Genomic DNA, 15,350 nt, shown 5'->3' with positions numbered 1-15,350 from the left:
CCCAAAAAGCCTAGGCTTTTTAAGGGAGGAGAAATCCTCTGGGGAAAACCCCAAAATCTCTTGGTTACCCCCAGATCCCCTGAGAGGATCAAAGGCTGAAGCTGTCGCAGCCGCATGAGGGAGGGGGGGCAAGGCCCTTTTCAACAAAAACGCCTGATGGAGTAGCAAAATAAACTCTGGCAAAAATCCCTCCCCCGCAATGGAGGAGGTTGCAGCCATGGCACCTGCACCACCGCCCACAGTGCTTGACCCCCCCCGACTCCCCTACCAGAAGCAGCAGCTTTGCCCAAAACCGCTACTGGAGCCGGCTCCGTGACCTATCGTAAAATGGTGCAAGAATCACCAGGCTCCGGGCACGAAAGCACACTCTCGGGAGGCCACTGGTCCGTCGAGTCCCACCAAATCAGTGCACCCCGCACTGCAAAAGCCCGCCGCAGAATGTCATTTCCCGCACTGGGAACAGCGTTTTACCGCCTCCGCTGTCATCGCCCGCCCCCGAAGAGGAACCCAGCGGGACTTACCCCGGACCAGGAAAATGCGGGAACTGACAGCTGAGCCGAAGAAAAAAACTCCACTTCGAGGCAGGCTCAGACAAGTAGGCAACAGAAAACAGGACTCGGACAGCAGGAACACAAACCTGCTCTCAGCAAAAACACACTTCCCTGTGCTTCTGTTTCTCTTTTAAACAAATTCTATGGTTCTCTTTTTTTTTTTTTTTTTTTTAGTAAGAAGGCAGAAACAAATAGGGAAGGAAAGGAACAGGAAAAGCCTGTTCAGAGGGAATTTGAGGTGCAGCAGGGACCCAGCAACTGCATATGCTGCCAAAGGGGACACCACCAGTCCGCCACCCCCGGCTCAAACTGGCCACCGGCCCAGGCGCACCCTCAGAGGTTTAGGGCCCAGGAGCTGAAGAAAAAGCCGTCCACCACCTGCTGAGATAGAGACATACTAACTGAGGAAGGAGCTGGCCGTCTGACATCACTGCCTTTAGTTTATCTCTATCTCCACCTGCTGGTAGGCGGACTTAACCCACTAGTTCCTGGATTCATCTGCTGCAAGTGACATGGGGAGGGGGGGTTAGAAGAAAGTTGAGGGAACCAAAACTGACTATACTACTGAAATATTTGAACTGTAAACTTGTATCATTCTTCATGGACACTCTCTGCCTATCTTAGGAATGGTTCAACATTGTGCCAGTCACTTATTTCTGAAATTATTAAAAATAGCACGCAACCCTCTTTTTTCATGGAAATAACATTTATCAATTGCTTTTCTACCTAAGTCATTTTTTTTTGCACCTTCACACTTAGAATCCCACTAAGGAACTGCTGAGGAGCACTAGGATAAGAGGGGTGTACCTTCTCTTCATAGTGGCACTTTTTCACAAATACCATGCAGTCTGAGTGAGAGCATCCTATCAAATTCATGATGGCATTCAAGTTCCTTGTGTTCTGAATGTGGCAGGTCCACACTGAATGCATGGTGTTTGTAAGAAAGTGCTGTCAGGACAGAAGAGATGATGCCCTTTTCAATACAGTGCAGCTTTGGAGAAAACAACACCAATAGCTTCTGCAGAAAGTCCTCCACAATTTTTTTTTTAAAGAAGAGATGTTTCCCGAACCCAATTCCTGCACTTAATTTTGCTGTTATTTTTTATAGTACTGGATGTATGCAGCACTTTATATGTGTCTGCCTCTCCTTTGGCAAATCACTCTCTCATTGTCAAGTATCACAAACGGCACTCTCGTCTCTCCATTACCTTCATTTAGATTCCTTTGCTCCAAATTTCTAACCTTGTCTTCCAATATGCTAATTTGTTATTTGACTTCATCTAGTTTTTCACCAAATCTTTTTGAGTTCTACCAGCCCAGCCCCATGGGTTTTGTTCCTTTACTAGCAGATGCAGATAAAGGAAACTGGTGTCATTATCCCCTATAAATTGGGCACCATGCAGTTTGCAACTCCTCAGTATATCTATATCTAAAACCCTCCCTGATATATCCCCCCCAAAAAGAGTGGAATTATGATCCCATCAGCCAAGAACCAGACCAGCAAGCCAACCAACCAGCAAGACATCATCAACCTCAAAGAGAAAGATGATCAAAGGTAGTATGCTGGACCTCTCATTTTGAAGTATATGTTTCATAAGAGTGTGCAGAAACAATGTAGCCCTCCCTTTGACAAAAATGCCCACCCAATTGGACCACAGGAACTGTGGCCATCTGACTTTCTGAGTCAGACTTCACTCTGATGAACCAATCATCCAAATCTGCTGGTAAGAGTGCATAATCCATCTGTGATGGTCTAGAGGGGCGCTATGGAATTTGCTTTTTATTTTTGTTGTTGCTGCTGTTTTTACATAGAACAAAGATAAGGCTCACCTCCCAGGCACTCAAGCCCACAAAACAGCACCAGGAGCCAAGGTACAAAAAGGATTTCCAGAAAGAACCCCTCAGGGCCAAGGAACTAGAAGGTATAGGAAGGGAAGGGGGAGGGACCGGGCCACTGGGGTTCGACACCCCCGAGGCACAATGTGATCTCCATGAGCCATAGCTCCAGCCAAAAGCCAAGGAGCCTTCGGAGAGAAGCAGAAAAATTAGGAACCAGAATGAATTACAAAAACACCGCTGACACCAGTAACTCCCCCCCTCTCCGGGCTCAGAATCCTCATATCTACCAGACCAGTCGAGATTGCACAGGCTCGCAACTCAATCACCTGCTGAGAGACTGAGAAATACTGACTCTGGAAGGCACTGCACAACTAACTTATAGGCTCTACCAGAATGCTGTCCCATCTATCTAGGCCAGTCTGCAGGGACACTAAGGAATACAGTATTGCTTTTATATGCTGTCCCTCAAATCTTTGCACTTTATACATACAGCTTTGCATATCAAAATAGTGATACTTGAATTTTATGTTTTTATTTAAAGTATGGGATGTTGAGGATAAGAGAGGGAAAACAATGGAGTTAGATGAAGAGTAACATCCTACAAGTGGGCAAGCTTATGTCTGACAGCTGGGAGAAAGTGCAAGGTACAAATGTAATAATAATAATAATAGATGGAAACTAGGCAGACTGGATGGGCCCATAGGTCCTTATGTATTCTCATGTGATAGGAATGTGGAATAACCTATTTTACAAACTGTACTATTTGTGATATTTTTAAGCTCTTATATTTCATAAGATAACAAATTATAGAACTTGGAATTTTCTCCAACTCAAGGACAAATAAATTGTTTCAATTAAGAAATAAAACTTGTGTGTTTCCATTGATCAGTTTATTAGAGGATATTAAAGATTACAACAACTTGTACAGTTCTACATGTTTACATTTAAAAAAAAAAAAAAAAGCAGCAGTGCACTAAGCAACAATACCAGATTGAACAGCAACCATCTGGGATTATTTCTAACGGTATTGCCAAGTTATGCTAAACAAAGGAATAAAACTCACACTAAAAGTTTTGATCATAAAATGAAGCAATTGTAAAGCACGAGCACGGAAGTAACGTTTACATTTTTCATGGATGCCTGTAGTCTTCATGGAACAGATCCTGCAAACTAAAATGACAGAAAAGAAGCTAGTGACTCGGTTACAAAGGCAGCGCACTGGCATAATGTTTCACGTATGTACAGGCACTTCATTTTCAAAGTACAGTCCCTGTGCTGCCAAGCAGACGACCAGGAACATCTTCATACTAACATGAGCAAGTCATGTGTTAAATCCACTTGAAATCAGAATGGTCTCAGCACCAGAAAAGTAACTGTGCAGGTGCCTTGTCCCAAATTAAAGCTGGGTACAAGGAAGCTCAGTCACACTATTAACTGCCCAATGCAGCACCTTAAGGATCCTTCAGGGATCTTGCAGGGGAAGTTGTGTGTCTTAAAAACTGCTTTCAAATTTCCTATCACCTCCTGGGGAACTTTAAAGCTTTTTCTTTCTGCTTAAGCAGGTTTAATGAGCCCTGATGTGGCACAGAGTCCAACACCACCCAAGCAAAACCAAATGCAGGTCCAGCAGCCAGTGGCTGAGTATGGAAATTCCAAGACTAAAGTTGGAAGCCACACCTCCTGCCATGTTTTACTTTAAAAAATTGCTATCACAGTACGCCTACAAAATGGCAAGAGAAGAGCTAAGGAAGGAAGGACATGAACAAGTAACATTGTCACAATGACTGTTTCATGAAATTCCTTTCAAAGTAATCTTTAACACCCTGGTTAATGGGCAGTAGAACTAAGTCCCCATGCTCAGCCCTAGCAAAATTTTCATTTCATGGCATGTCACAGAACAATAAGCCATGGATTTCAAACTACTAAGTTTAAAGGAAATTTTAAGCATTCATCCAACAGCATGGGATGCCAGGCAAGTGAACAGAGTGTATATGCAAAGAACAGAATACGTACTAATACGGGCACTGAAAACTAACTTTACTGAGGCAGAAAATGTTGGGCATAAGCAACTTTGAACCCCCTCATATGCAGATTAGGCATTTGCACTAGAACATAAGAACTGTTAAACTGGGTCAGAACAAAAGTCCATCTAACCTGGCATCCTATCTGACTATATAAAAAGCACAGGCTTACAGGAAGTAGCTAAGAAAACAGGGCATGTGTAACATGGTCCATCCCCTCATATACCTTCCACTTTCCAGCAGTCATGCTTTAGGGATGTACTGGATTCACAGCAACATCCCCGTTACTGTACATTCAATAGCCTGTGACTTGTCTTGCATAAACATGCCTAGTCCTTTCTGATTCTAGTTATGCTATTAACCTCCACAAAGCCCTGTCTCATCGAGATTGGAACTTGGCGATATCAATATCAAGAAAAATAGAACTAGTGTGTTAAGACTAGCTTGTTGTCATAGGAAACAACATTACAGAACATAAAACTGTCCAATTGGAAAGGGAACTACTATCCTTGAGACAAATATTAGAATTCTGATCATTCTCTACAAAATGTTATTTGTGTAAAAAATTGTCTTTCCTGGCTAAAAAAAATTAGTATATCCAAAAGAAAACTGCTTTACAAAGAAATGCAAAAGCATACACAGAATGTACACTATAACACAAAGGAGGTTATGGTATGGCATTAAAAAGACAGCCCATCTAACCTAGAAAGTTAGGTTGTAAGCTTGCTGAAGATAAGGGAATCCCTACTTGACCCGTATATAAATGGCCTTGAGTTACCACATGAACTAAATCTAAAGAAAGAGATCTGTTCCTACTGCAGAACTATGTGCCAGGAAAGCAAGATCGCCAAACAATGTGTGACAAATTCTAGCAGGAGCGAGGATGCATGAGAAAATTCATCTTACTAGAGAATGTGTGTTTTTTAATGGATTATTTCTTCATCTAACAAAAGGGTAAACATTTTTCAAATAGTATGTGAAACAGAGGAAATAGGGTTTTCCTTCACATTTTTTATTTCTGGTGCTAGGATGAACAAAAGTTTTCTGCTGAAGCAATGGTGGAGAAGAAAGGTGCTCTGTGGTTATATGAAATGGAGCTGCTCTATCCTCCATCTCACAACTGAAATGCAGTCCCACCCTATCCCTCTCCTCTTAATAGAACGATTCTTAAATGTGCCCCTTGACAAAAAACCAACTATATTCAGAGGCAAGATGACAGTGTGAGAGAAAAGTCCCTGAAATATAGGGAAGGAGGAAGATACTCGGATTTGTGTTCAGAGCTTCATCTTTCCCTTATAAAGCAGTTGTATTAGCTTAGAAGTAATACCAAGGCCATGGAATAAGGACATAGCAAGACTACATCAAGACAATGCACTTTGCGAGGAACACTAAATTTAAACATGCAAGGAAGATTGAGGCAAGAGGAAGAAATTCCTAGTCAGAGCCCAAAATTAGAAAACTGTTGCTTTTCACTGAAGCTTCATGTTTTTAAAACATTTTCTTGTGTAGAAAAAAAAATATAGAATATTTCTTCCCTTTCCTTTCTCCAGTGTAAAAAACTGTTTAGTGCAAGTGTTGGATGGATGACAGCTACATGAAATGACTTATCCAGAAATGAGGGTGGGATGGGGCAACATCAGGCACGCTGAAGAATTATACCCCCCCCCCTTGTTTCTTTGTGGGAACAAGAAAAAAAAAAAAAACTACTAAAACTCCTACTTCATAATTATCTGGTCAGGTTTCCTACCCCTAGACTGTATTTCAGAAATGTGAACAGTGGACTACAACAGATACAATATACTGGAAATGACTGTTCTACTGAAACAGACCGAACGCCCATCCTCTGAATCCTGTGTTGCAAACTAAAAGCACCCCACTTATGGAGCTTAAGGGATCAAAGAATTAATTATCGGTGGATGGAAATAAAGGAACAATTGCTATGAATTAACTGGACTAGCACTCGTTTCTTTTTCAATTAATAATGTTATTACATTTTCATTTGATAACTTTACAAGCAAGCCCCATCTGGGGGAGAAAAAGTCTTAGGAAAGCAGAGGTGAAAGGATGTAGCGGAAACACATTTCAGAAGAATGTATCCGAAGACACCTCTAACTCCCTTCTGAAATGCCATGACTGTACATCTCTCCACAGTTTAAAAAAAAAAAAATTAACAAAAAAAAAAACGACATCATAAATTCTTCACCTTGAATGTACTAGGTTTGACAAACATTTTATATCTTAGAACCTGGCTGCCAAAAGGTCAGAGATTATTTTTGTTTTATTGGGATAAAATAATGGATCTGTCTGAAGGAGAAATTATGGCTGATAATTTTTCCTTTAATCTCAAAAGGTCAGTCCAGACTAGTGGGAATGTTGTGTATGCCGACCAACAAATGGAAACAAAGAAATAAAACAGATCCTGTGATTCACCTCTTTAAGGGCTTCGTGCAAGCAACGATGTTTAGTATTGAACTGATAAAGCAGTGTACCACCATCACCAGAGGAAATATCACATGAATGTATAAGTAGCCATTGCTGATCAAATCCTATAGCAGGACACGTTAGAAGTTAACAGCAGATCCACAGAGCACTGCAATCAAAGTCTTCAAGCAGGCGCAAGAAAATGTTGGAAGGAATACAGCAGGAGCAACATCCTCCACGGAAGCAATGACGACAAAGATCCTGTTGTGTGAAAAATTCCCAGGACACCATGAAGAAATCCTTCAAAAGGACAAAGGTAGGATTTACAGTATATATTCGAATATTGATCTCATATATAAGTTGAGGGCAGTTTTGGGGACTAAAAATGGCCCAAATTGGTGTGACCCGTGTATAAGTTGAGTATGTACAGTAACCATTTGATTACCTATTTTGACCTTCCTCCCCAGCCAACAGGTCTTTTCTCCTTCAAACACATACACAAATTTGCCCCCCTCCCCACATCCAACAGGTCTTTCTCCCTGACTCACACACACACACACACTCCTCCCTGACTCACACACACACACAAACTCCTCCCTGACTCACACACACACACTTCTCCCTGACTCACACACACATACACACTTCTCCCCGACTCACACACATACACACTTCTCCCCGACTCACACACATACACACTTCTCCCCGACTCACTCACATACACACTTCTCCCTCACTCACATTCCACCATCCAGATCCAGCATGGTCTCTCTGCTGCACCCCCATCAAGATCTAGCATGGTCTCTTTGCTGTCCCCACCCCACCACCGCCTCTGCTTTTTTGGTAACTCCCAAGCCCCACCGTCACCATGTACTTTCAATGCTCAAAAGTCTTCAATACAGCACTGGCACTGCAGCATACACTGTCCAGCTCCAGAGTGCACCCTCTGACTCATCCCACCCCCTTTGACTCAACTTCCTGTTTCAGAAGGATCAGAGGATACGCTTTGGAGCAGAACCAGGGCAGTTTATGCTGCAGTGCTGGTGCTGTATATAAGACTTTTGAGCACAGGAGATACATGGCCAGCCAGCAAGTGAATGAGAAGGGAGGGGTGCAATTACTGCTTTTTTTTTTTTTTTAAGTATCTATGGGTATTACCTGTAGAAAAGACAAACCGTCTTTTTGCGGGAATTTTTGTCTAAATTTCTCAACTTATGTCGAGTACATACAGTACCTGAAATCCTCTAATGCAACCCTTAAGTAAAAATAGAGTAAGAGTAACACACATGAAACGGCAGACATCTGTTGGGATTATAGGGAATTGGGATTATAGCAGGGGCGTAGCCACAGGTGGGCCTGGACGGGCCCAGGCCCAGTCACTTTTGCTCCAGGCCCGCCCAGCCTCTTCAGCCCGCTCTCCTTCCAGCACCGGCGATTCCCATAGCCAGACTTCTGCCAGCACGCGTCGTCGGGGCCTCTTCTCAGGCACGTCTCGCCTACGCTGCAAACTTCCTGCGTCCCACCTTTGCGGGAAAACAGGAAGTTGCAGAGTAGCGGGACACACCCGAGAAGAGGCTCCGACGTGTCGACACGCGCTGGCAGAAGGCTGGCTATGGGAATCGCCGGTGCTGGAGGGAGAACAGCGCTTCAGGTCCGTAAAAATGACCAGAACTGACCATGTGCCGGGGGGGGGGGGGGTAGCAGGTGGAGAGGAAATGCGAGGCCTATGCTCACCCAGTCCACCTCCAGGCCCATCTAAAAATTAAACTCTGGCTACAAAAAAAAATATCAGATAAGATAATTTCTCCTTCCTTTTCATCCCACATCAGTCCAGACTATCCCACTAGTCTAGTAGCAAAGCAGTACCCCTTGAGGGTGGGATTTAAGGTCTATAACCACAGAGGCTGAACTGCAACACAGAGAGGAGCTGTGTGCATTAGAGAAACAAATTAAGGTAAAAAAAATACTGCTTACAAAAAAGCAGATACAGTGAATAAGCAAATTCCCTAGAAGACCAGACTCTCTGAGGAAAGAGTAGTCAACCATAGAACCACCTCAGGGGCACATGGAGAGCAACCAATCTCGGTATACCCATGAGAAGACACACCAATGAATGTTCAGAAATTGCCCATGCCATCCAACTGCGAAGGAACAGAAAGGCCAATTGTCTCACTCTACCCACAGTAACAAAGACTGTGGAAAGAGAATGTCGAAGGCTGAAAGCCAATAAATAGGAGAAACGCTGTGGTCCACATGCACAGGGATCTGGCATGTGTTTCACATGCAACTGCCATGTTCACAGTAACAAAAGGACCTGGCGACCTAACCATGCAGGGATAACTGGCCCCAGGCTTTGTTAGATGTGCAAACCAAAGCTAGCCTCAAGTTAGTTGCCGAATGTCTCACCCCAGGATCACCTACACAGTAAAAGGCAGGAACAGAAAAGGATTATAAAGTCCCCAGCTATACTAAAATAACAAAGAGGCTGGATTGGCATGACATACCATGAGAGTGGGAGCTGCTGAAATCACAGAAAGTTTGTCAAAAGGTCAAGTGAAGTAGAATGCACTGAATTTTACCCATCCTTCTGCCCTTAGATCCAGTGAATACAACAGCACTCTGAAGATGAAGGACATGTGCAATGCGAGACGGAAGCAGAGCTCTCAAACCGCTGTATCCTTTCCCAGGTAAAGAAACTATGATGGAGAACCACCTGTGGCCCACTAGGGAAGTCAAACACCTTCCAGGCGAAGCCATCTCCATAGTCATAGAGCAGAAATAAGAGGAAGAAGGGGGAGGACCTAGAACGCCCTGCAAAGGTGCCAGTAAAATTACATCAAAAAGACTACTACTACTACTCACAAAGAGCCTGACGCTAGACAATGACTTCACAATAAAATGCTCAAGTGAGATGCAGAAAAGCACATGGAAGGAGGAACCTGAGAGCTCCCAGGAAAAGAAACTGTAGAGAGAAGTGGAATGTTAGAATGGGAAAAAAATCCATTCTGGAAAACAGACAGCAGCAAAGTATGTTTTATGAGAAAGAATAAGACGGCAGCATGGGAAGAACAAATAGTGGACACCCCAAGGGATGAGGTCTATAGGGCTGCAGAGACAAGAAAAGTAAGGGAGACCAAGAAGAGGAGGAAAGTTCTTCCAAAGCCAAACCCCCAGCTACATAGATATTGCGAAAAAGCAGCAGGGTACACCAGAGAGAGAGGACAGGTATTTAAAGAAACCCTGTGTTCAACAGAAAGAACACTAGCCATGTAGGCAGACTCTACTGACAGCGGTGAAGCAGAGCAGTGATGAAGAAAAGCTTCAGAACCAAGATTCCAAAGAAACAATCACTAACTATAGGGAGATCATTCCACATTGTCAGAAAAAGCTGAAGGTAGTGGAGTTTATCTGAAAAGGCCTACAGCTATTAGCACTGTGACCCTAGATTTAAAAAGCTATCCAGGCAGAAGACAAAGCAGAACTTTAATAGAGAAAGATAATAAGCAAGCAAGCATACTATGCACTTTGTCATACATTGGCACAAAAGAATTTCTTCATAAAGCTGGTTAATGACACTCAATAAATCAAGATTTAAGATACTCTCCAGACAGAGAACTCACTGGCCATTGAGGCAGATACTTGAACTGGCATAATTCAGAGACAGAACAGCTAACTTTACTGTGCTTCCACATGAAAGTCAGCGTTTAAGGAGGCTGCTTGGGAGGAAGGGAAACCCATCACAAAATGAACCTTCAGGCAGCCACCGATAAAAGTAGTGGGGAGCAGCAGAAAATACTACAAATGTTAAACTACTCTGGGAGCTAATGCTAACCACATTGAAAAACGAGCAATATAAAGGAGAAATTAGGCGTTACCTGCTAATTTGCTTTCCTTTAGTCTCTCTGGACCTCCCCAGCAAGTGACTGATGGGTTGTGAACCTTCCAGCAGGTGGAGACTGAGAATTCTGACTCATAGAGAGAGCCAACAAGAACCCTTGCCAGGAATAGAAAGATTCAGTATCTCTTAACAAAGCAGAAAAAGAAAACCTCATTCTCTGCACTCGGGAGTTCGAGAAGCCATCAACACAGAATAAAACCAAGCCTGTGACTTTTCAGCAATGTACCTTCCCCAAACAGGCACACAGATAAAGCATAAGATGCTCAAAGGTATATCTAACCTTTCGTGAGCGACTTTTTCTTTTTTGTATAAACCGGTAACCAGGAACCATAAACAGACAACGCAGCTCTCCTGAAAAAAACTCCACGGAACAAACCAACCGATAGAGAATACCGGGGGGGGGGGGGGGGGGGGGGTTCTAGGCCGGTCCGGAGGGACTAAAGGAAAGCAAATTAGCAGGTAAGGCCTAATTTCGCCTTCCTTAACATCCTTCTGGACCAGCCCAGCAAGTAACTAATGGGAAGTAACAAAGCAGTAAAATCACAGGCAGGACCCCAGCTAAACCTGCTGTGAGAACACCCCCCCCCCCCCAAAAAAAAAAAAAACCACATCCTGACGACTCTGCATATCCAATCTGTAATGTTTCAAAAAGGAATGCAAAGAAGACCCAGTTGCTGCCCTGCAGATCTCCAAAAGCGGGACCAAACACCGCTCAGCCCATGAAGCCACTTGCCCTCCGGTAGAGTGAGCTTTCACCTCGGGAATCGGTTTGCCTGTCAGGAGGTAAGCGGATGCAATCATCTCTTTTTAAGGGTTTTTTTTCTTGTTTTACTTCTACCCTCGAGAGTTCCAAAGATTATCCGGCCAGGAATGGCCACTGACCGGTTAACTTTTGTATGCGGCTATCTGGTCATTTTTAACGGTGCTGAAAATGACCAGTTAGCATTGAAGTGGACTAAGGGGCGTTCCACGGACATTTCAGGGGCGGAGTTCGGTTATCTCCCAATATTCACAGATAAGCAGTCTTGTTTGTTTGTCTCATTTCTATCCCACATTTTCCCACCTATTTGCCGGCTCAATGTGGCTTACATAATACCGTAAAGGTATTCGCCTAGTCCGGTAGAGAAACAAATGCAAGGTGATAAAGTCAATTAAAGATACATCCTGTTCAGAAGAAATGGATCCTCAGGAGCTTAGCCGAGATTGGATAACAGAACCGGTAGTGGGAGGCGGGGCTGGTGGTTGGGAGGCGGGGATAGTGCTGGGCAGACTTATACAGTCTGTGCCAGAGCCGATGGTGGGAGGCAAGGATAGTGCTGGGCACACTTGTACGGTCTGTGCCCTGAAAAAGACAGGTACAAATCAAGGTAAGGTATACACAAAAAGTGGCACATTTCTTGGGCAGACTGGATGGACCATGCAGGTCTTTTCTGCCGTCATCTACTATGTTACTATGTTAAACCACCTAGACAAAGTGGGCTTAGACGCCGCCAATCCTTTCTAAGGTCCCCTGATGAGCAAAAACTCTCTGCCTGCCTAAAGTCTGCCAAAGCCTTAAAATATTTAAGTGTCCACTTAATATCCAGACACTTGAGACGATGTTGTTCATTGACCCGAGAACTGGCAAAATGATGGACTGAGACACATGAAAACAAGACAAGGACTTTAGGGAGAAAGGATGGAACTGGCCGCAACACTGCACGGTCGTTTGCAAACTCCAAAAATGGCAGCTTACACGATAGCACCTGCAACTCCAAGACTCTCCTGGCCAAAGCAATAGTGACTACAAACAGTATCTTGAGAGTCAGATCTTTCAAAGTACAGGATGTCAAAGGCTCAAATGGAGAATGAGACAGGGCCACTAGAACCAGATTAAGATCCCACAAGGGAAAAATTACCCGAGTGGGTGGCTGCCTAAGCCCCGCTCCTCGTATAAACCTACGCACACAGGGATGAGAAGCCAGGAACTTGCCCTGCACCCGACCCCTAAAGCAGGAGGGCCGCCAGCTGTACCTTAAGAGAGAATAAAGCTAAACCTTTTTCCAAGCCCTGTTATAAAAATTCCAGAATGTGCGCTACAGAGGCCCAAAAAGGAAAGATATTGAAATCATACCACGCCTCAAACTCTCTCCAGGTCCTAACATAATTGAGAGAAGCGGAACGACGCTGAGACCGCAGCACAGAAGACACTACATTGGCCGAGTACCCTCTCTTAGACAACCTCGCCCGCTCAACAGCAAGGTTGTAAGTCAAAACCGAACGGGTTCCGGATGTGCCACTAGATCCTGGACCAACAGCCTGGGATCCTCCTGAAATTTGAGAGAGGGCTTGAGAAGATGACTTTGAAGATCAGCGTACCAAAGCCTGCGAGGCCAGTCCAGAGCAATCACAATCACTCGACCCCCTGTGAGTCTCTATCTTTTAAATTAGATGGCCCAACAGGGGCCACGGAGAAAAAGGCATACAGCAGACCTTCTGGCCAAGGTTGAAGAAGGGCATCGATTCCTACAGCTTTTGAGCATTCCGGTGACTGAAAAACCTAGGTACCTTTGTGCTGGACGCCAAGGTGAACAGATCCATGACTGGAAACACCCAGCGATGCACCACTGACTGGAACGCAGAGTCACCGAGAGCCCACTCCCCAAATCTAGAGTGGTGTGACTGAGGAAAACTGCCTGAACATTTTCTACTCCCGCTACATGAGCCGCCGAGAGGGCCTCAAGATGCAACTCTGCCCAGCTCATGAGCTGTGCTGTCTCCTGCTCCAACCTGAGACTTCTTGTTCCCCCTTGATGTATGCCATTGCCATAGCATTGTCTGACATTATGCGCACTGATCGGACTTCTAATAGAGGGCGAAACACTAGGAGTGCCAAACGAATAGCTATGGTCTCCAATACATTGAATAGACCGTCTCCTCCCACTACCACAGGCCCTGTGCATACTTTCCCTGACAGTGGGCCCCCCAGCCCTTCAGAATGGCATCCGTCATGAGTACTAGCCATTGCAGAGCATCTAGAGGTATTCCCTTGGTCAGGTTGGGCATCCAAAGCCACCACCAAAGACCACTGCGCTCCTGCGCCTAAAGTGGCAACCTCCGCAGAAGAGGATCCCTCTGCGGTGACCATCTGGAGAGAAGGACCCTCTCTAACAACCTCATGTGAGCCCTGGCCCAAGGAACTGCCTCTATCGTCGCAGCCATGGAACCCAGGACTTGGAGATGGTGCTTTGCCGACAATACAGAGGTCTGGAGGAACTGACGGATCAGAGTCTGCAACTTGAGGATACAAGCCTGAGTAAGAAACACCCGGCCCTTCCGAGTGTCGAAGCACACTCCTAGATAGTCCAAGGCTGAGATGGTTGCAGATGACTCTTTAGTGCACTGACCACACCAAGCAAGGGACTCTAGAAACTGGACCACGCGCTTCATATTCTATACGCTCTCCTGGAAGGACTTTGCTCGGATGAGCCAATCGTCCAGATACGAGTGGACCAAGATCCCTTTCTCTTCAAAGAACCGCCACCACTACCACCATTATCTCGGTGAAGGTCCGAGGAGCCATTGCCAGGCCAAAGGGAAGCGCTTCGAAAATGGAAATGCTGACCCAGAATTGCAAAGCAGAAAAATCACTGATGCAGAGGATGAATCGGTATACGCAGGTAGGCTTCCATAAGATCTAGGGGCGTCAAAAATTCCCCCGGGCCATATCACCACTATGACCGATCGAAGGGTCGCCATACGGAAGGTAGAGACTTTGAGGGCCTGATTGACAGCTTAGAGGCCCAGAATTGACCTGAAAGAACCTTCTTTCTTGGGAACAACAAAGTAAATGACATGGAGAGACAGAAGCCTTTCCAGAGTATCCCTGATGATAGTTGCCTTGACGCGAGACTGGCAGGGAGACTCCAGAAATGTATCCGGAAGTAGACGTGCGAATTCTAAGGTGTATCCATCTCGAATAACCTCTACTACCCATTGGTCAGAGATAATCTGGGTCCACCTCTGGAAAACCTGCGCCAAACGCGCTCCCACGGGAACCAGAGGTTGGGCCCCGACACCCTCATTGAGAGGGGGACTGGAACAAGGCTCCAGTGTCTTTGTTTCCTCCACAGGCCCCACGAAAGGGCTAATCCTTTGGAAAACAAAACCACGAGAACATTGCTCCGGAGTCACCTTACCCGACCAGAAGCGACGAAAATCGTAATCACAACCCCGGTTTGATGACGCTCCACGGCCCAAAGCTCTAGGCCGATCTTCTGGAAGCCTGGGAACCTTGGTTTCCCCAAGACTGCGAACCAGCTTTTCCAGGTCCTCGCCAAACAGCAGTGAGCCCTGAAAAGGAAGCTGGCTGAGCCTCGACTTAGAAGCAGCATCTGCAGACCAATCTCTAAGCCAAAGAGATCTCCTAGCAGCCACCCCCAAGGCCATAGATTTGACCGAGGCCTGTAGCAAATCTTATAATGCGTCTGCTATAAAGGCAGAACCCATCTCCAGTTTAGCCACCTCAGCATCCTCGGAGGCCAGATCGTCTGAAGACCTATCCATAACTCTTTCCAACCATCTAAAGCAAGTCCTAGCCACGAGAGAACCACAAATGGCTGCCTGCACTGCCAAGGCGGA

General features: G+C 45.2%; 1 protein-coding gene across 2 annotated transcripts in view; it reads right to left on the bottom strand.

Annotated features, from left to right (window-relative positions):
* Positions 1-3,354: 3,354 nt before the first annotated feature.
* Positions 3,355-15,350, bottom strand: part of LOC115481088 (SURP and G-patch domain-containing protein 2-like) — a 48,499-nt gene continuing 36,503 nt past the window's right edge. For both annotated transcript variants that reach the window (XM_030220109.1, XM_030220110.1), the window contains one exon: positions 3,355-3,560. Coding sequence is in view for 1 of the 2 variants with exons in the window: in XM_030220110.1 (XP_030075970.1) it covers positions 3,521-3,560 (40 nt within the window). In the remaining variant the exon portion in view is untranslated. The remainder of the gene's footprint in view (positions 3,561-15,350) is intronic.

Source organism: Microcaecilia unicolor, chromosome 11 (assembly GCF_901765095.1).
Source record: "Microcaecilia unicolor chromosome 11, aMicUni1.1, whole genome shotgun sequence".
Lineage (NCBI taxonomy): Eukaryota > Metazoa > Chordata > Amphibia > Gymnophiona > Siphonopidae > Microcaecilia > Microcaecilia unicolor.
This window is presented reverse-complemented; position numbering and strand designations above follow the sequence as displayed.